At 30.4% G+C, this 23,400-nt stretch overlaps 1 protein-coding gene across 3 annotated transcripts; it reads right to left on the reverse strand.

Annotated features, from left to right (window-relative positions):
* Positions 1-6,976: 6,976 nt before the first annotated feature.
* On the reverse strand, positions 6,977-11,272 carry LOC137826073 (uncharacterized). Of its 3 annotated transcripts, none has more exons than XM_068631918.1 (4): positions 11,012-11,266; positions 10,863-10,931; positions 10,226-10,411; positions 6,977-7,247 (listed from the first exon to the last, which is right to left on the reverse strand). In XM_068631918.1, exons 1-3 carry the CDS (start codon positions 11,177-11,179, stop codon positions 10,232-10,234), a joined length of 417 nt encoding a protein of 138 aa, XP_068488019.1. In that variant the 5' UTR covers positions 11,180-11,266; the 3' UTR covers positions 6,977-7,247; positions 10,226-10,231. The 3 variants fall into 3 exon arrangements, with proteins under 3 accessions (XP_068488019.1, XP_068488018.1, XP_068488017.1); XM_068631917.1 differs by having other exon boundaries at positions 6,977-7,254; XM_068631916.1 differs by lacking the exon at positions 6,977-7,247 and having other exon boundaries at positions 10,065-10,411; positions 11,012-11,272.
* Between the last annotated feature and the right edge of the window lie 12,128 nt (positions 11,273-23,400).

Raw genomic sequence — 23,400 nt, forward strand, 5'->3', positions numbered from 1 at the left:
CATTGACATATTGAATTTTGAAATAGAAAGGAAACTTTGCAGGAGTGATTAGTGAGTCTGAGTACTCCTTTTATCTGGGTCTTATCTTGAGTGCAGTGCACTTCAAGTGGCGGCTTTGCACCACTTATCATGGAGTCTCCCACCCTCCAAGTGGTGTACACCATCTTCCATATTCATAAGCTTTCTTTCTCTTCATCTTTTCCCTTTTATTTTGTGCGTCTCTCTTTCACTCCATTTGTTTATTTTCCTTATTTCCATTCGTTCATTTCCATCTTGTATGTTCTTAATTTTGCACCATTGCATCTTCTTCACCTTATAATTGTGTTTTCTCTTTGCCCTCTAGAAGTGAACTTTCACACTTACTTAACCACTTGGTTAAGTTCGTATCCAGTGGGGATTTTCTTTAGGTTCTCACCTTAAATTGTTAATCCCAAAAAGCTAATCAAAAGAGAAACCTCTAAAAATGTGCAATCCTAAAATCAACTCACATCACCTCTCTAAGTCATCATTGCTTTTCCCAGTAATCATTTCATCTCCTTAATTTCAAAGAACTGTCCATGTGCACTCCCTAATTTCAAGGGATTAATATGTGTTAATCATGTTTAGTGGAGTTAACTCTTGATTAGCAAAGTTAACTCCATTACAAGAATGCATGCAAGACACTAAGTTAGAAAGAGAGGGATCAAATTGTAAATCTTCAATTGCATGTGAAGTAATTCTCTAAAATTGATGGAAGACCATATGGAAGATCACACATTGGGCCTTGACCAGGGCCATGGCTAGGAGATTAGAAGAGGAAGAGGTACCTCAAAAGACTATTCTTTTATAGAGTGAGAATTAATAAGACTCGTTTTCCTTTTTCTTAGCCTTGTAAAAAAATGTACAGAAGTAGAAAATTTTGTATAGGAATACTAATTTTTCTTGTGTAAAAATTAAAAGTATAAGTGAGTTGCATTTGCGTCTCAATTACGATTTGACTTGGAGGTCAAAATCCTAATTTGCAAGTGAACATTCAACCCTCCTTATTAGAGAAGTCAAAACCCTAATAAAGGAGGTCAACACACGGTCATCCATAGCCTCACATGACCATACACCCAACCAAACACTTAGAGCGCTTATAAACATTGTTGAAGATGGGAAGCTTTGATGTGTCAAATCCTCATGAAGCCTGAAGCTGTGTGATGTTTTAAGTTTAGGTTTTGGTATGGGGTTTAGAATCTTTGTAAGATCAATATTGATTCTCAGACAAAGCTTATTTCAATAAGTTTTAAAGATTAAAGTGTTTTTCCATGCAAATGAAAAAACAACCGATTAAAGTTTCGAGATAATCGGTTGTTTGTCACTTAGCTGGCAAAGGTGCTTTGAAACTATTTTTTGAATCAGTTGTATAACTGACAAAACCATTCAACCGGTTAAATCGTGGTTTTAACCGATTAAATGTATGTTTTCATAATTTTTGAAAACTTGTTTTAACTGATTTGAATGTTCAAAACTGTCATCAACGGTAGCTTTTCAAGGTTTATAAAATGAGTCTTCCTTTAAACATAAAATGATTGATAAAACAGAAAAGTTTGATACTCTTATTGTGATTGATTTGAGAGATTGCAAACCGTTTGTGAAAAGGTTTTTACCAAGTTTTAGCAAGATTGCCTTTGAGCTTTGTTGTGATTCAAAGAACTGATCAATAGGGTTCTGATGTACTGTGATTCCAGGTGTTTTCTAATCCTGTTCAAGTTCTTATAATTGTTCATATTACTCTATGTATAACTGTTGTAAAATCCTGTAAAGTCAGTGTGATTCTGGCTTGAGGTGTTTGTGTGTGGTGTATGTGTAATCTGTGATTGGTTGCATAGTGAATACTCAGTGGTTTGACTGAGGACTGGATGTAGCTTTGTGATTGAGTGAACCAGTATAAACTATGTGTGTAATTCTGTCTATCTCTTCTCTCATTAACTGTTTGTATTTTCCGCTGTCATAAACAACCGGTTAAATCGTAATTTTAATCGATTGAATTTCTGATACCAGTTTCTGTTTGTCTATTGTATTGGTTTTTCTGAATTGTTTTTCTGAGTTGTTTGTTAAAGTTTCATTCTAAGCAAAGTATTTGTGAAAATCTTTTGAAAACAATTCACCCCCCCTCCCTCTTGTTCTAGCCATCAAACCTAACAATAAACACATATGGACATGGAGCTTAGGCGCCAAAATTCTTCTCTTATGTAACAAGTCTCACGTTCTCTAGATCATGATCTGCAAGAGGGCTCAAACATCTATATATAAAGACTATTGCCTCTTATAATTTTCAATTTTGAATTGAATTAGAATTGACTATGCATTTAATTTGTCTTCTTGTTCTTTGAAGTCATCTAAAATTGGAGTATTCTCCTATGCTTGCCACCAAATAGCCTTCCTTGGAGGGTCTTTAGTGCAAAGTTTCTCATTAGATATTTGGAAAAAAGTTTGAAAATATTGTAAGTTATTCCCTTGCTTGGAGTGTCTTTCATAAAAAAATAAGGAAAAGAAAGTATATTTCATAGTGTGCTACTTTTATCAAACAACTTTTTTTTGTTGTATAGTCTAGAGAAATTTGGCATGTATATCCTAAAAAGCATTGTGTACTAGATGTTAAACTAAGAAGAGTGCAGTAAATTGCTTTGAGAGGATGTCTAAACTTTTCTCTAAAGAGACCTTATATACTCAGATAAATATGTGGCTTTGTATACTTGTTTATAAGTCAAAAGTAACAGTTAGTAAATTATTTATCCAAAATAATGAAACTTATTATAATCTCCTTAGATATATCTTACTCGTATATATTTTGTTAATTATATCTTTATAAAATAATTGTGAAATATATTTTTTTAATTATGATCTCTTTACATTAAATATTCTAAATATACTTTTAAATAAAGTATATTTAATCTCTTTTTCTTGAACAAACACTTGACTTTAATTTTTATAATAAACTAACATGAACATTAGGAATAACTCACTTATGAAGTTATATTAAAAAAAAGGATGAGAATATTATATTAGAGTTACTCAACTGGATCCTCTTGTAGTTGTTCTGTCAGACAATGATAATTTTAATTTCTTCAAATAAACATTTCCATGACATTTTCCCTAAATTTTTTTCTATTTTGATTTCTTATATTTTCATTTTCCTTCAATGCTGGTCCATTTGTCACGTGCACTATATTTGGATGCAGGAAGTAGCAAAAATAAGAAAATAGACAGAAGAGAATGTAAACTATGAAGCAAAAGGAAGGTATATTCTTAAAGTAACATATGCTTTCCTCAATTATCATACCAAGAGATTACTTAATTTGTTTTGGTACAACAGTTCCTTATTTTTATTCAACTGATGTGACTGCAAGAAAATCACTTAGCAGTAGATATGTCACAAGGTAGGACGCAAAATTTGACCAAACCAACCAATTTTTTAATTCATTTACAACCACATGTTTGATGTTTACATTTTCTATATGTGAATTCTTAATTTCTTTGGGTTTTGTTGGCTAATCATGCCACAAAGTACAAAATTTAACTATTTGGTTAGTCACATATATTGTATAATAGATATACAATAAATTACTAGTGTGTTGAGAGCATTTATAGACCCAACTGGAATATTAAATAAATTATGAATGTGTGATACAATTGTATGCATCATGTTAATTGATAGTTTTGTTAATAAAAAAACTCCATCAACTATTAGTTCGTCATACGTTAAAAAAATCAATGTTTTTATACTAATGGTTTAATTTATCATAAAATTGCAAGAGATCATAGAACGATTAGAATGAACTATATATCCGTGTTTGTAAAATAGAAAATAAAGAAAAAGTCTATGTGAAAAGCATTTAGAACCTAATATACGGCAATTAATTTAGGAGTGTTTAAAAGAATTGAAATCAACTTAAATATATAAAATTCCAACCGAATTATAAAAATAGTTTGTGTAAACTAAATTAGTTTTAAATCCACATTCTATATTTTCAGATCGAACTATTTTCTTAAAAAACAGCTGACTTAATTATATCAACTGCGTTATTCTTTAAAAAAACAATACAAAAAAAATTATCATTCTATTTCTTTTAGCTTTACATGAGTTCATTTTTTAGCAATATATAGTCATCATTTTTTCAGACAAATTATATTCAATAAACTAATGCAAAAATCAAACTTTTAATAGGGCTGGAAATAAATCCTCGGTTGCACTACCATTTTTCCGAACGGTGCCATGTAACTGCTAATCTATTGGAACTGCATTCTTAATCTTAAGACAATTTTTAAGAATACACTCTTACAACATAAATTTAATTTTAATAGTGAAACAACATTATTGAAAACTCAGTTAAGATAATCAACATCTTCAATAACAGGTAGTGAATAATTATACAAATTTGTTTTTTTTATCTCTGAGAACAATTTGTCTAGTGCATTGAACTATTCTTTTAATCGTTCAGCTTTTTAAAATAAAACTTACAAGTAATTTTGTCCAAATTTTTAAAAAATAATACAGTTTTTTATAATTTAATTAAGGTGGATTAGTCATAAGTTTAATTTTTAAAAACACCACTAATTTCCTCGGCACCCTGTTCAATAGAAGAATATTTTAAAAACCTCATTCTCTTGAAGATAGAATGACGGTAAATCAATGTTTCCATCCCCAATTTTCAAAAGATGGAGAGGGAAACATGTGTGATCTTCTAAAAATGTCAAGAACACAATATGGTAATTAATATCCAAATTATTGTTTGTTCTTCTTATAAAATACAATTTGGTTCCCAACTTGCAAAAGATGGAAAGGGAAACATGTGTGGTCTTCTAAAAATGTAAGTGAACACAATATGGTAATTAATATTCAAATTATTGTTTGTTTATAAGAATGTAAGGTCACACACAACATTGTAATTAATATCCAAATCATTGTTCGATTTGATATGAGGTAAGTCTGACTTGACTCGATTCGTGGTGGGTTCAAATTGATTCAATTTGAGGTGGGTTCAACTTTATTCAATCTAAGGTGGTTCGACTCAACTCAGTTCAAGGTGGGTCTAACTCAACTCAGTTTGAGATGGGATGGACATGACGCGCCTGAGGTGAGCCCGACTCAACTCGACCTGAGGTGAGCTCGACTCAACTCGACCTAAGGCAAGCCCGACTTAACTCAGACCAATGTAGGCTCCACCCAACTTGACCTGATGTGGATCTAACTGGAGTCGGCTTGACATGAGCTTCACTATGCTTGACTTGTTGTAGGGCCGACACAACTTGGACCAACATGGGTCCAACTTAACTCAGCTCGACCCGAACCTGACTCAACTTGGCCTAACATGTACTCGACTTGACTCAACCTGAGGTGGACCCGACTTGACTCAACTCAATATGGACTTGACTTGACTTGGTCCAACATCAATTCGACTTGACTTGGCCCAACATAAGCCTTACTCAACTCGATACACTCGACTCAACTTGAGGTGCATCTAGCTCAACTTAGTCGATTTGTGTTTTAGCTCGACTTATCCTAGTATTGTCTTGATTAGACTTGACCTAATGTCAGCCTAATTCAACTCCACCTGATATGGGTCCAACTCGACTCAGTCCAACATGAGCATGATTCGACTTAGTACAACTTGGACCCAATGAATCTTTGCATGACCTGGACCCAGCCTAAACTGGGCCCAATTCAATCGACCAACTTGACTTAGGCCTGACGCAACCTGTTAAGTTAGACCTAGGACCGACTCGAATAGAATTGGTCTTTGCTCGACTCAACTTAACCTAGGCACGACTCGACTTGGCCAACACGGGTCAAACCTAAGTTGGTCCAAAATGAACCATCTAAATTTGACCTAACTTGCCCAAAATTGAACTTGACCTAACCTAGACTCAGTCTAACGTAAGTTGTCCTAACCCTTGATCGGCTTGACTCGACACAACTTCGTTCAACCCTAACTCAGCCTAACGTAGTTTTAATTCATCTCAGCTTGACATGGACTCGGCCTGACTTCGACTTGTGTCGACCAACTTGAGATGATGCTAGCCTAACTTAACTTGATCTAAGTTTAACCCGTCTTTCCTCATACCAAATTTGAATTTGGATTAAGTAAATATTTTTATGTGTATAAAGATTTTTTTATACGTATTTTTTTACTTTAAAAATTACCCTATGGGTTGGCCTTGGCCCATTTTGGTGATAGTTGGCTCTATGGATTTTTTTTTTCTTATGTGAGCTTTTTGGCCCTATGAGGCCACGTTTTAAATTACTAGGACACTTTTTATTTATTTGATACTCTATTTTAATATTTAAATAAATTTTATTTTTTTTGGCATTGAAAAGAATAATATGTATTATTTTGAGATTGAATTATTAATAATATCATGTTTGTTTTGACTTATTTTGTAAATATTATTTAATAAATGTATTAACTATAAATCATGATCATTTGATGGAGAGCACAAAAGATCTATTATACATACAGTGTCTAATAGTGTTAAGTTTAATTATACCATTTAACATCCACCATATGCATTAAACAATGTTTTGTCTTAATTGTCTTGGCGTTTTTTGTTTTCCCCTTTTCTTAGTTCTTTATATAGAGAACATGTGAAACTTTGTGCCATTACTAGAAAGTGTTCAATAGTGATTGATACCAGTGACCGAAAAATGAGGTTACTATTAATGATAAAATCAATGATCGAAAAATGTGGTCAAAATTAGTGACCATAAGTTATATTTAACGACTGAAATATTAACTACAATTTTAGTTACACAAAATGGGTCACCAAATCCCTCACAAAACAATCACACAAAATCAGTCACAAAATTTGTCTGTTGATCATTTGAACAAAATAATCAATCAATTGATTTTATCATAATTTTCAATTTGACTTCTTGTTTTGCGAAAATCTTTTCAAAAAGAATTCACCCTCTTGTTTTCGGCCAGCTACTCTAACAATCAGAGCATATAAATAGGTACAACAAATTTTTCTTACAAATGAGAGGAAGTGACCACAATGATTAATGTTGATATTTTGAAGTTGCATCAAAGGTATTCAAAGATGATTATTTAAAATTAAACACTCACATAATGCTTGAACTTGACAGAAATAGCACAGGATTCTTGGTCGAGTAAATGATCAACCCAAGAGAGGTTTAAACAAGTGGAAAATTTGGCAATAGACCAATCAAAAGTTGATGCAATTGTGGGAAGTTCCAGAATCTTCACCTACCATGTTCTCACCTGTTTACTACATGCAAACATGTCCACCGTAATTTTGACATGTACATCAATCTTTTGGATGAAGTGAATAAAGTCAACAATATTCTTTTTAAGCTTAGACACGAAGGTTATTGGCCAACACATGAAGGTCACAAGTCAGTCCCAATCAAACAGAAAAAGTTGTAAAGGTAGTCCAAAATCATCAAGAATTGGGACTGAAATAGACATCAAGAAACAAGTTCGCCCAAAACCATGCTCCTATTATCAAATACAAGGACATTCAAGAAATCATTGTCCTAACATATTTGGCCTTCAAAGCTCAACTTCCCATCAATGATTAAGTTGTAGTTTTCCAATATTTCATCAACATCAAAAAAATCAATAAATGATTTACTTATGCAGATGATTTTTAATTCAAATTTGAATTTATCTTTTTAGTTCTTCTTTTGTTTACTTTATTTAACTCTATTTAAATCTTTATGTATATTATTAATTTTAATCTAACACCAAATTATCTCCTTTCTTAAATGTTTTACATTTACAACTTTTTCCCAAAATATAACGATAAATACTCTAATCTCTTCCGTCATATTTATTAAACACAGATTTTATTTATCCATGTTTTTATATGTTGCAAATATAATTACACAATACAGAACATTAAATTTATTGTTATTTTATTATTAATTTGTGACGTAGAAATTTTTTATTATTTAGAAAAATTATAAATATCATTTACCTTTTTTACAATTTAATTACATATTTTATTTATTTCTATGTTTTCTTCATTTTTTAATTAAAATAAATCAATATTAACATTACACATTTTAATGATAGATATTACATTTTCTTGAGAAGTACAAGATTTATTTTATTTTTATAAAATAAAGAAATAAATATTAATAGCCTTGCGAAAAAGGGTAGAGAGACCAAGAAAGAAGCTGAAGAAAGTATTAAAAGGATTCTCATGGTGTAAAACATTCCTAAGAAATTAGTTTTAACCAAACCCAATAGCATTGTGTGATTTATGTAGTCAACAACCTTAGTCAGATAAGATTGCTGCTATGGTTATTCTATTTCAAATTTTGAATACAAGGCTTCATCTTAAGCAATAAGCATTGAATCAAAATAGGAGAGGAAAAAATAGAGAAGGTTGAGGATTCAAAGTTTGAAACGGATGTTTCAAAGTAAGAAAAGTGTCTCTAGAAGATACAAATGAAGATAGGTAATAATGAATCAAACAATGTGAGTGTTGCACAGTAGAAAAAGCGTGGGAAACAACATCCAATTAGGGAGTTTTAAATTCTGAAAAGGGGAGGGAAATCTCAACTTCTCACCTGAAAAACTTCAAAAATAATGCTGTTTTGAAGACAAAAAAGGGTTTTGCAAAAAAGCCTTGGCCTAACACTGCCAAGGCCACCATGTTGGCTACGACTGCGACTGATATAGCCGTTATTCTTTCTTCTTTTTTTCTTTTATCAGCTGATATAGCCGTTATTCAAAACTTTGTAGCAGCTCATGGCCACTCTGCACCAGTATAGCACACTACTACTGATAACAATAGTTCCTTAATCACTCCTCATATGGGGCAAACCTTCCGGGAAGTTCGCTTTGGAAGTTTATGACATATTCCATGGTAACATCCTTGATTTGCAATGTAACTGTTTCTTCAGGCATATGATACGGTCCACTATGAAGTTCTCATAAAGCATTCTCCCCTAATGTCTACATCAAGTTCTTTTTATATGTCAGAGAATATTAGACAAATATTGTTGAGTGTCCATCTTATATTTCTCAGAAGTTTGTCTTAACGCTCCCCTGGTTGGATCACATTTTCCTTATCAAAATATGAGATTAGGGAGAAACAAGCAATGCTAGGTTCTTTGTCATTGTGTAGACATTTCGAATGGAAAAACATTGTTTATCATTGTATTAATTAATAATATACCTATAATTCAGATTTATAATTGGAAATCTACTGTCTAACTAGTCATTGGATTTTAGGAATAGTATTTATTTGTGTAACTGTGGTTCTTAAGAAAACTTATCCCCAATGGGATAATAGTCTGGTTTCTTACTCTAGATTTAGATTAGTAGAGCATTTTGAAATTATGTTTTCCAAAAAAGTAGCAACTATCTCACAAGGGGATAAATGTTAAGCTTAGATATCAAATTGATACAAAAATTAACAAGAAGCAAAACAAACATCTTCAGCTAACTCAAATTATTAATAAATCAAATTCAATAGCCAGCTAAAAATCATTAAGTATAGCTGGACCAGACCCTGTGAATGAACAAAGCCGCAAGGACATTGGTTGAACTACCAAATTCTACAATGACCAATGCAGCTATTTTTAAATACGAAAAAATACATTCATCAAATATACACACTTTAGGAATCAATTAATTATAATCAAATTATATATGTTCCTCAGTTCTCCTAATCCTAGTGTTAGCTTCTAGGTTCATGAGTAAATGCTAATATTATATAACAACAAGATACAACATTAAATTTAAAAAACAATTGTATATACCTGTCTATTTTTTTTTCAGTATTCCCTGGGTTTTCTTTAGCTACAAAGCACTTAGTACAGGAAAAGTGACTTAATAATACTTTGTAGGAAAGCATCACTCAATAGATAGTATGTCCCATGTTGATCAACTACAATTTAAAAAAAAAATACTGATTGTGTCGTACTTCTGTTTTGATTCAGTTTTGATGTTCTAGAATCAGAGTGCTAGCTCAAACCACTCTAATGATGGATGAGAAACTAAATTCATGTTGAGAAATGAAACACTATGTTCCGGCTGTCGCTCTTAAAATAAATGACACAGATAAAAGAAGAAGACGAAATGAACAATAGCACTGCAAATAAGTAACGGCTGAAAATTTGTAGCCATAAGACTTTGACAACTTTTAAACAATCCTTCTATTAGACCAAAAGTAAACAAAATAACAATACCCTGTCCAATCATATGAGATGTACAATTTTACTAACCTTGTTTCACTTTGAAACACTACTGTGATTGTCAGGGGTAACATAATAAAGTGTCTTTGCTGCTGCTATTGCAGAATCCCCTCTCTTAACAATTTTCTGTAGCTCCTCAACCTTCTCAGACAAGGATGCAACATTTGAGTTGGTAGACTGAACCAGCTGATTAGCAGTTTCTAGAGAAGTGCATAACTAAATGAAGGGTAAAATAATATATAATAAGTTAAATATGAAAACAGATTAATAATAACAAAATAAGGACCAACTACGAAATCCCCTTCTCCCTTCCTCATTAGCCAATAATAATCATAACAATGAGAGATAAATCATTTATACATTTACAGTGTAAAAAGGATTATACATTACTCTCTTATCACAAATTGTCACCTATGATAAGTTTATTGACTTCTGACATAGCTATCTTAAAAGTTATACAATTTATTTTGTTGAAGTTCAATTTCTTTTTATACTGATGCATAGAAATTAAACTCTTGTAATAATAATAATAATAATAATAATAATAATAGGAAGTCTAAAATGAAATTTTCCTACCTTGTCTTGTTTTTTGAATTTAGTTTGTTCTCCTAAGTTTGAATTATTCTACAGTGTCGTGGTTAAGGGATTGAGATGAATGGCACAATACCTTCAAAGTGAGAGAAGTCCATGAGTGGTCGGTGCCGGAGAGAGCCGAATTCAAGTGATCGTAGTGTTCCTGAAACGACCCAAAGGAATGCCGTTTTAACGCGAGTTACAATTTGAAGATTCAATGGATGTAAAGCGAAAAGAACGAACCTGGAAGAGTTTGGTGAGGTGAGGAGGTGGATCGTTATTGTTGGGATGTAAAGAGGAGGGACTGGGAGAAGCTTCGTGACGGAGAGAGTGTCCTTGGTGTTCTTCTCCGACGTCATTCAGGAGATCTCCGATGCATAGAAGTGGCCCTCCGATTCCTCTCATCGACATTTTATTTCTCTATTCTAATTTTTTCCTAACAAACCTTGCAGTTAGGGATTCTTTCCCTTTCCTTTCCCCATCTAGTTTAGAAGACAAAGCAGGGAGAAATAGGATAATAAAAGTATATTTTATTACCAATAAAAAAATAGAAAAAATATAAATTTTAAAAAATTATCATACTCTAAACTCACTTAATTTTAACAAATTTTGAAAAATGTTGTTCTATACTACACTTAAGTATTTTTTTTAATCAATATTTTATAATTTAAAAAAATATTTGAGAAGAAAAAAGATGGAGAGATAGGGTAATAAAAATCTATTTTATTAACAATAAATAACTAGAAAATATAAATTTAGAATAAATTATCATACAATAAAGTCACTTGTTTTTATCATTTTTTGACAAATTTTATTCTATACTACACTTAAAGTTACTTTTTTTATTTTTTTAATCAATATTTTATAATTTAGAAAATATATTTAAGAAGAAAAAGGATGGAGAAATTGGATAATAAATGTATATTTTATTAACAATAAAAAACTAGAAAAATATAAATTTAAAATAAATTATCATACACTAAACTCACTTAGTTTTATAATATTTTGAAAATTCTATACTACACTTAAAGTGATTTTTTATTCTTTTTTAATCAATATTTTATAATTCTGAAAAAAAAATATTATAGAAGAAAAAAGATGGGCAAATAGAGTAATAAAAAGTATATTTTATTAACAATAAATAACTAGATAAATATAAATTTAAAATAAATTATCATACACTAAACTCATATAGTTTTATAATTTTTTGATATTTTTCATTTTGTACTACACTTAAGGTGATTTTTTAATCAATATTTTATAATTTAGAAAAAAAAATACTTTCCAATAAAAAAGATACAGAAATAGGATAATAAAAATATATTTTATTATAAATAAATAAATAGGAAAATATAAATTTCAAATAAATTATCATACACTAAACTCACTTAGTTTTATAATTTTTTCAAAAATTTTGTTCTATACTACACTTAAAGTGGTTTTTTTAATCAATATTTTATAATTCTGAAAAAAAAAAAATACTTTAGGAAAAAATTTGAGAAATAGGGTAATAAAAGTATATTTTATTAACAATAAATAACTAGAAAATATAAATTTAAATTAAATTATCATAAACTCACTTCTTTTATAATTTTTGAAATTTTTTGTTGTATACATTTAAAGTGATTTTTTTAATTTTTTTAATCATTATTTTATAATCCTGAAAAAAAAAACAATATGTAGAAATAGGATAAAGTATATTTTAATAACAATAAATAACTAGAGATTAAATTAGCATACACTAAACTCACTTAGTTTTATAATATTTGAAAAAAAATTGTTCTGCACTATCCTTAAAGTGATTTTTTAAAATTTTTTAATCAATACTTTATAATTCTGAAAAAAAAAATAGAAGTAAAAAGATTGAGAAATAGGGTAATAAAAGTATATTTTAATAAAAATATATAACCAGAAAAATATATATCTATCATACACTAAACTCAATTAGTTTTATAAAAAAAAAATTAAGAAACTTTTTGTTCTATACTACACTTAAGTTGATTTTTTTAATTTTTTAATTGATATTTTATAAATTATAAAAAATTATTTTAGAAGAAAAATATGGAGAAAGAGGATAATAAAAGTAATTTTATGAACAGCAATTAATTAGAAAAATATAAATTTAAAATAAATAATCATACACTAAACTCACTTAGTTTTATAATTTTTTTAAATATTTTCTTGTGTACTAATCTGTGATTTTTTTAAGCAATATTTTATAATATGAAACAAGTATTTTAAAAGAAAAAAATAGAGAAATCTATAATTAATACAAATAAAATATACTTAATACAATTGAAGGAGGACAAATAGAGTTTTTTTACATGTGTCACAACCACTTTTTTGAAAAAAAATATACTAAAATAGGAATAAGTTACATGTGTCGTTCATAGGGTCATTGTGAAGGGTTTGGTGGTTCACAGTTGGCCCAAGACCCTTATGCTTTATTTGGATTAGAGGTTGTGGGGGAGTGGAAAGTTGAGGGTGTGGGAGAGTGAAAAGTTGAGAGTGTGGGGGAGTGAAAGTGTGAAGAAAGTGTGGAGAAAGTTGAGGGTGTTTGGATTGGGGAATGTTAGGCTTTGTTTGGATTGGGGAGTGAAAAGTTGTCATTCATTTTTAGACTACCGGCATTTCTGACATTCTGTCCCTGAACATCTTCACGAAGCATGGACGATAATGCTAAGGCTCGAGAAAAATTACATTCCTCAGGGATCGTCCCAGGTGTTAACTTAACACCGTCATACCTCAGATCAACAATATTCATCCAATCCATTTGATTGATGTGTATCTGCTTGCCACAAATCTCAATGGCAAGTTCACCAAGAGGTGTGATCTTCATATTTGTATAAAACACTCGCACCAATTCCTCATAGCAAGGAAGTTTCATTCCAAGGAAAGGTTGTAAGTGTTGGAAGTTTAGAAGGTTTTGAAATTCAAACCCTGGTGCAACAAAAAATGAAGAATGCGTGGCTTTCGGAGATATGACTGGTCTTCCATGAAACATTTTTTCAAAGACCATCATTTGTCGTTTTGTACTAAAGTATCTTGAATAATCAAGTACTTCTTGAATCCTCGTTGGTGGTCAAGGATTAACGACATGACCTTCTGTTGGCTCTTTACTTTTACGGGTTCTGTGGTGTTTCTGGGATGATGATGTTATCTATAATGCAAATAGTACAATATATAGAAAAAATGAAATATTCATGACATCAAATATGAAACTCAATTTTAAGTAAAGGAAAGTTATCACAATATCATAAACACAATAGTAGAAGTGCATAAACAAAATATTAGATGACAAGTGAAAAATGAATAGTTTAACTCCAAAAGTTCAATAATAACAGTTCTAGTGATAATTGTCCAACAAGAAACATACAGAAACAAATTACAGACCAAGTGAAATCAAATTAAGACATCATAAATTGAAGTAGAAGATATGGAGGAACCGCCGACACATGAAAAATCAAATCAACGTCTAGTCATGAATGCAAACAATTTGGTCATGCGACGCTCGTATGGCATCCCAAATAGTTGCTTAACTCTTCCTGGATGCTCACATAAGAACTCGTAGCATTGATCCATGACTTGTTCGTCATGGATGTTAAGCTCCACGAGCATTGCTCAAATATTAGACTTTGAGTATTGGTATGAGGCATGGCGTCGATGGTGGTGTACATGCTCAGCATATAGGTCGTTTCTTTCGTCTAATTTCGGCAGCTATATCTTGAGTTGTCGTTGCCTGTGCACGAGCAATATCCACCAACTGAGAGGCATTTTCATTTCCATCCTTCATTGATGACACACATTGTTGAAGATTAGTATTCAACAATGCAAAATGTTCATCAATGTCGTCCATAGTAGGGACTGTTCTCTTTGATCCTCGAGATGAGGATGTGCCCGCAGAGCCAGCAGATGACATAGAAGGAGTGTTTGACGGCGTGTCAGAAGGAGTGTCACTAGATTGGAAGTAAGGAGCAGGTGATCGTGGGACGTAGTCATCTACCTCCTCATAGTTCGGTTGGTCGGGGATATAATCCATATTATTGCCCAAGGTTGACACTGAATTTGCTCATGTTAGGAGGTGAATTGATGTCACGGGTTGTCCTAACCCGACTTCCCCTGGCTTTATCATTAGACCACAACTCCTCCATGAGGTCATAATGGTGAATTGGATTCACACGCCATTTCGCCGCAGATGATTTGGCCTACATAAATGTCACATATTAGTATTTTATGCCAAATGTGAAGTCAAATGTATTTGTTAAATAAAAAATACTTATCATCGTACCTTAATCAGCTCACTCCAAACTCCATCCTGGACTTCAAAACATTTGGTGGTCTGGTTCCAAGCGAAACCACTCAATCCACCAAACAAATCATGGACTTCCCTCCACCTGTCCTTGAGGCTTTTCTGGCGGTTCTTGACATGATTTTTCTTAATACGTGATAAGCCAACCTCATTTAAAGCCATAACTATGTTAGTGTATCCTTGAGTGGTCCAGCTACCATCAATTTTACACCCTTTTCATACCTCGTCAATCATTGCATTAAGAAAAATTAGGTCTATCTCTGTCGTCCACTTCGTGAACTCTCGATAAGAACCTGATGAATTTGAAGCAACATTTTTCCCGCGATCCATCTAGTTAACTTAAATAAAGTTAGGATGACAAACATTGAAAAATAGGAGAAAATATATTATTTCATGAAATTAATTGTTTACATAATCTTGCCACATTTTGTTTGCTATAGTGTCCCTAATATGACACCTTAGCCTATAATCATGTTCACGAGCATGGGTGGTGGTTGGTTGGACATCTTCTTGTAACAATTCATTATCTACTTCTTCAAGTAGAGACTCATCATTGTCGACCCTGCGTAGAAATTTATGCAGAATACAACAAGCTAAAACAATTTTTGTCATAGTATCCACATCATAATGTGGCTCAGTCTCACTAGCTATAATTGGAAAACGTTTTTTGAGCACCCCAAAAGTTCTCTCAATTACATTTCTAAGTGATGAATGTCGATGATTAAACAAATCTTTTGCATTTTGTGGCCCTCTTCGCGAATATTCTTTCAAATGGTATCTAACCCCGCGATAAGGTTCGCAATTATATTTCGTTTTAACATAAAACCTGCATCACCAAGATAGTATTTTCATACAAAGATTGTGGAAAGTTGGGTTAGTATATACTACTACAACCTTTTAATTCTTCTGCACACCCAATCCATTATAACTAACCTTCTGGAATAACCAAAGGATCGTCTCGTACCAAAGCATCTTTCAATATCCTTGAATCGGAGGCAGTTCCTTCCCAACCGGCTAGGACATATATGAACTTCATGTCAAAGTCACAAGCTACAAATATGTTTTGGGTTGGCTAATCTTTTCTCCCTAAAAAACGAGGTGCATCAGGACGTGCAACCTTAACACGTACATGACTCCCATCTATGGCCCCTAAACAATCCTAATGTAAACAAAATTTCATAACTTTAATTCAACACAAAATAAATAAGAAATTAGACATAATTTCAAGTAATGTTATCATCAACAAACCTGAAAGTAGGGGAAAAATCGATTGTTGTTAAGGATGTGTGGTTCTACAACCGTTCCATTTGGTTGAATTAAGAATTCCCCCTCCAACCTTAAAATTGCAGTCAAAACATTATGAAAATGACGGAAAACTGTTTCTCCATACCGATGGAAAAAGAATGACACACTTCGATTCTTCACATTATTCCCAATAATGTGCAAAAAAATTCGCTATTTGTTCTTCTATGATTGATCGATATGCATCTTTAACAAATCCAGTTGCCCGTATTCGTTCACATAATTTAATGAAAGCTTTGGGTCTCATGCAACAATCACATAATTTAATCAAACAACAAATAAATATAAACAAACAAAATAAACAATAACATAAATTTAATGAACTATCATAACAAATATAACTATATACAAATATTCAAATTTCAGATATATTTATCTCAAATGTATAATAATTTATGTCAAATAAAATTAAAAAACCCTCAATAGAAATTATTTTTTCCATTGTGTCAAAATTTTATTTATAAATAAAAAATTCTATTTTTTAAAAAGAATACAAATTTCAAAAAATAATAAGTAAAAATATAACTTTTCTCTAAACTTTTACTGTTTTTTTTAATTACTACAACATTTTTTATAATGTTTTTAATTATAACATTAATAAATTATGTTAAATCTACAAAAATAAAACTCTAAACATTATAAATTTTGAATTCCATTATGTCAAAATAATTTTTTTAAATAAAAATTCTATTTTTTATAAACAATTCAATTTAAAAAAATAATTACTTTCTATATTTATTATTAAGAAATCTGATTTCTTCTCAAAAAATTTACTGGTTTTTTTAATTAATACAACATTTTTTATAAAGTTTCTAATTATAACATTAACAATGTCAGATATAAAAAAACCCTACAAATGACAAATTTTTAATTTCATTCTGTTAATATATTCATTTTAAAGAAATAAATATATTTACTTATAAATAATTAAATGTTTAAAACATAATAACTATCTACATTTATTCCTAAAAATTGAAATTTCTTATCTAAACTTTTTCTGCTTTCTTTACTTACTAAAATATTTATTTTCATTTTGTAATTTATAAGATTAATTTATAAAAACCCTACACATTACAAATTTCTATTTCCATTTGTAAAAGTATTCATTTTAAATAAATAATTTTTTTTTCTTATAAACAATTAAGTCTTATAAAAAAATTACTACAATATTTTTTTTAATGTTTTTAATGATAACATTAATAATTTATGTCAAATCTAAAAAAAAAATAACTAAACATTATAAATTTTTATTTCCATTCTGTAAAAATATTATTTAGATATAAAAAAAACTATTTCTTATAAATAATTTAATTTTTAAAAACTAATATCTGTCTACATTTATTATTAGAAATTCAAATTTCTTCTCTAAAATTTTTCTGCCTTTTTAAATTACTATAAAAAAATTTATAATCTTTTTAATTATAACATGAATAATTTATGTTAAATAAAAAATAACCCTACAAAATACAAATATTTATTTTAAATAAATAAATCTATTCTCTTATAAACAATTAAATGTTAAAATAATAATAACTATCTACATTTATTATTAAAAATTGAAATAATATTTATCTAAACTTTTTCTGATTTCTTTAATTACTACAACATTTTTTTAATTGTTTTAATTATAACATTAATAATTTATGTAATATATATAAAAAAAACTAAACATAAAAAATTTCTATTTCCATTCTGTAAATGAAATATTCATTTTAAACAAATAAATATTTTTCTTATAAACAATTAAATGTTAAAAAAATAATAACTATCTAAAAAATAAAAAAAAATCACATAAAGGACTTCAGAATCAAAATTAATTTACTAACTCATTAACATAATTAAGTACTCTAAAAACCTTGAACAAATTAAATTACAAAACCATAATCATCCAAACATAAATATAAAACACAAATTTAAAACAAAAACCAAAAATAAATATAAAAAAATAAAAAAAAACCTGAACAACAGCACAATAGATGAAGAACACACCAGGAGAACACAATGCAGTGCCTGAAAACAACATTAACTAACACAAAAATTTACAAATCTGAGAAAAAAATAGAACATAACTGATTATCCCATGATTATATGTTAATTTTGAAGAACATAATCGATTATGTTCAACGTTAAAATATGGTGATAATCCATTGAGTTTTGATAATCGATTAACCACCATATGAAGCAAAGGCAATGCTCACCTGAGATGAACTAAGCACTACGTAAGTCATGCCCCTACCACACTCTGATGCCTTACGAATCTCTCCAAGCCCAGTTAACCAATTTAAAAGTCATTACATATGAGGAGTAGGTTCAATTTCTATGATAAGTGAAGTGAAACAGCAGCCATAGTTAGTTTTATATAGTGAAACACCAACTTATTGCACACACCTACTCTCATCCATCTCACCCACTGCATTCACAGCCTTCAATGGTCAAAGAATTCCTGAGCCAAAGTCAGGAATCTCACGCTCAGGAATCTCATGTGCCATGCACAGTGCATGCAGGCACAATGCTTTGTCGTGTCGTGAAGAAGAAAAACAAGGGTAAAAGGATAAGTTGTTAGGTCTGACGTGGCATTTGTTGTACTACTCTCTACTTTCTCTTCATTTTGGAGAAAATCTCATACCCCCTCCATTTTCTCTACACTTCCTCCCTCACCCGCATGCAACAGTGGAAGCAAACGGGGTGGCACTGAGACTTTCGTCATCGACAACAGTACCACCCCAGAAGCAAACAGTGCCTTACGGTCCAATTCTAAATGGAGGATTAGGGTTTACATTTAAGTGTTTTCTTGCAACTATTTGCAGACAAATTTGCAGAAGAAGCATAGAGTACATAAACAAGGTAATGGTTTTTTAATTTGAAACTGATTTCAGATGAATTGTGGCACCTTTTTTCTTCTACATATACCTCCTTGTCAGGACTGATTTGGCATTGCATTGAATATCCATTTTTTTTATGCTTCTCATTTAATTCTTGGATGCATTTGATATTGATGTTCATGCAGTTTCATTGTTTGTTGCATGTTATTCTCATTTCATTGTTGGGTGCATTTCATGTTGATGTTCATTATATTGTTGTATTTTCCTGTTTAACTTTTTTCATCATATTAATGAACTACAAGAAATATAAAAGTATGAGTTTTATGCAAAACCTCATCAATTGTTCTTGGTAAACTAAATAGGTTTTTACAGACAATGGTTCATAATACATGTTTTTGCACCGCATTTCATATGAATTTGATTCCTCATTATTTTGCTTATATTGATTATGCACTACCTTTCAGTTAGATTTTCATTCTCTTTAGATTATGCACAAAATATTTCATCCAATTGGTTGATGTGTCAGATTATTCTAATTGAAACTATTTTGTTATGTGTAGACAACATTTGAAAAGAGTAGAAACACGACAAGTTCATTATTTGTTCTTGGTAAACTAATTTTTTTTTACAGATAGTGATTTGTCACATGTATTCTTTATTGCATTTACCTTTTACCTCCTCATTGTTTTGCTTCTATTAGATTCTGCAATTTAGATTATGCGCATTTATTTGGTCATGTGCAGTTTTTTTTTTACAGTTAATGGTTCTGTCACATGTATTTTGCTCTGCATTTCATATGGATCTTCATGTTGTTTAGATTGTTCATAAGTTACCAACATGTGCAGTGATTTTTTAGGCAAAGCATTCTATATGTTATAAAGAAGTTCATGTATTAGTCTAATTGCATGGTTTTCAAATTGTTCTAATTGAAAATACTTTGTTATGTGTAGGCAACATTTGAAGTTAGTAGTTGTTTTACTACCATATGATCCAACATTGAGATGATCCTGATTATTGTATAGTGCAAGAAAATTTGAAGAAAACTTTATAACCGTTGCTTATTAAAATTTTATATTTGTAGTTTTTGTATTGTTTGATAAAAAAAAATCTTTATTTGTGTAAAATCAAATTTTGTATAGTTTTGTATTGATGTAAATAACAAATGATGTGACACTGAATATTTTTATTCAAATATATGTATACTCACTGAATTTGATTTACTCCATTCTATATTCAAGTTTGATGTAAAGTAATTGAAGTAGCACAGTCTATGAAATGCAAACTACAAATGAGAACAGTAAATTAGATATTATATTCAATAGGTGTATGATATAATGGTCAGACTACTTAAGGAAAATGATCAATGGACAATGAGGTTCCTTAACAAAATGAAATTTATTATAAATGAAAACAAAAATGCGGAATGGAAAATGAATACTTTAATGTATAGGCCACCATATACATTAAAGAAATCAAATGATTGAATGTTCATAGAAACAAATCCAATTAATAATTGAGTAGTTTTGAGAATACTGTGAGCATTAAAAATATGAATATAAATTCAAAATAAATACACATAATTAGTTATAGAGGAATCACTATTTTCTATTGCATTGAGTATTGGAATAATGTAGAATCACATCAGATTCAATGTGATTTACTATGTTCTTTGTTCAAGCTTGATGTAAAGTAATTCAAGTAGCATAGTCTATGAAATGCAAAATACAAATGAGAATGATGAATTAGATATTATATTCAAATGTTGCCTGTTATAATAGTCAAACTGCCAAAGGAAAATGAACAATGGACAGCGAGGTTCCTTAACAAAATGAAATTAATTATAAGTCAAAACGAAAATGCAGGATGAACAGTGAATACTTTAATGTATAAACACCCTTTACATTAAGGAACACTAATGATTGAATGTTCATAGTAACAAATCCATCCAACAATTGAACAATTTTGAGAATACTGTGAGCATTAAGAATAACATAGAATCAGAACATTGAACATAGAAATAAAAAGATGAAAGTGTAATCTGTGTTTGTAATACCTATTTTGGAACTTAGCAAAAAATAATATTTGAGTGGTTGACTAAGGACAATATTAAAGACTGTTTTGTTACAGTCACAGTTGACTGTGAGGTTCAAAAAATAGTACATGCCATTAACAAAACAACACATTGAGTTCCAATTATGCTAATTTTAGAGTTTTTTAGAAAAATGGGAAAGCATTGCATTGTGTATTTTGATTTGAATTCAACATCATCATTCACAGAAAATATTTTTTCAAAATAGAACAACTTAATATCCAACAAAAAAAACAATAAAGCAAACTCTGAATAACTTCCAATGTTTATTAGAATAGTGTATAAAGTTAAGAAAGCATACGAAATTATCAGAACTTTGTGCAAATTTCCTTTTCTATATATCACATCTATTTAAGGCACCCTGATGTGCTGCATCAAATTTTTTTTGAACAAGTCAACGCAATGCTGAAGTTACCAATACACAAAATTAGTGTGACCCAGAGAAAAAGCATTGCCTGAACTGTGTTACAATTTGTCTGAGACATGGAAAGTTGAATATGAAAAGCATCGTTGTTTATTGCATTCTGAAACTCTACTATACATAAATGTACAATCCTATATTTAGTGAATTAGTGAAAAAATGCAGAGAAAAGTTATTTTCACAATATGCACCGAACAAAAATTCACCATAAGTGTCATATAAGGAAGAATTTAAATGTGTATTTTGAATGGATTAATCTGTATGTAGAAGTTTGTGGCATCCCACTATTTAAATGTACATATTATTGCGAATCATTTGAGTTCTATTGTGTCATTGTCTTTCTTTGTGAAATTTTTTACTCCATTTCTTGGTATACAATATGTCTGTAGTGAAATTGGGTAAACAGATCCATTACTTAAATGATGTGAACTCAACAAAGGATAACTGAAATGTTGGTGTGTAGCGGATGATGACTTTTTATGACAAGTGCACCACGTTGTCAGAAGTAATAATGTGTCCCTAAGGACGGATATCGAACCCACACGGAACAGTTGAATAATCAAGTAAAATGTTTGCTAAATATAAAACAAAACAATAAAAGTGTGTTGAAAGTGGTTGTCTTGGCAATGATTAATCAGAAAACAGGCAAAAAAATGGTTGCTTCAAATTGGAAAAATAGGGATTAGTTTTCATCTTTCTCACTCTTGTGTATTTCGATTAGCATGGTAACATTATGTCCTTTGATTGATACTAATGCCTGTATAAAATTCATTTATATCGATTCCTCGCATATAAAATTATTAAGATGCTTCCTAAATATCGATTCCTTGCATATTTATTAAAACAACTTAGAATCAAGCTCAAACGTTAATAACAATTAACATTTCAAGTCTATTCCTAGCACTCAAATATGTTAAGTGTTATTGTTTAGGTCAGAATCATAAAAATACTTTCTAGTCAGATTTAAGATTCTTGATCAAGAATTAGAAACAAAACAATAATACCAATAATCAATCATAAAGAGAATATTATATTCAAATATCACCTCAATACATAAGAGTTCTAACAAGTTACTCCCAATCCCAAAAGGTATAATTAGCCACTCATGATGACTATTACACGAAAGGATGACATGAAAATAAGATCCAAGATGTTTCTCCTTGACGACTGCCTCCTCTAATGTTTCCTACACCTCCTTTTCTCCCAATTAGATTACAAGTGATGTGAGTTGATTTTAGATGATTCCGTTTTAGATATGACACTTTACTTAGAATTGAGATTTTTATCAGTTATATGGTGAGAACCCAAAGAAGATTCCCACTGGACATGAACTTAACCAAGTGGTTAAGTAAGTGTGAAGGTTCACTTCTAGAGGGCAAAGGAAAAATACAAGTATATGGTGATTGATGATGAAGGGCGAAAATTAAATGAACATGGAAGGACACATAAAAGCATGATGGAAACCGAATTGACAATAAAGGAAACTAAGAACATAAGAACACAAAGATAAATGGAATAATGGAAAAATGGAAGAGATGAAGGAAGGAAATGCTTATGTGATGGAAGAGAGTTGAACACGGTACTTGGAGTGTGGTTTTCCTCCAAGATAAGTGTTAATGGTCGCCACTTGAGAGCTCTCAATCACTCAAGATGAAACCTAATTATAAGAGGAAACAAGCCTCACAAACA

This window comes from Phaseolus vulgaris, chromosome 8 (genome assembly GCF_000499845.2).
Source record: "Phaseolus vulgaris cultivar G19833 chromosome 8, P. vulgaris v2.0, whole genome shotgun sequence".
Lineage (NCBI taxonomy): Eukaryota > Viridiplantae > Streptophyta > Magnoliopsida > Fabales > Fabaceae > Phaseolus > Phaseolus vulgaris.

Coding starts and splice junctions, on each gene's coding strand:
- LOC137826073 (XM_068631918.1), bottom strand. CDS start 11,179: ATGTCGATGAGAGGAATCGGAGGGCCACTTCTATGCATCGGAGATCTC. Junction 10,932..11,011: donor ACCTCACCAAACTCTTCCAG/GTTCGTTCTTTT, acceptor GGGTCGTTTCAG/GAACACTACGATCACTTGAA. Junction 10,412..10,862: donor GGACTTCTCTCACTTTGAAG/GTATTGTGCCAT, acceptor CCCTTCATTTAG/TTATGCACTTCTCTAGAAAC.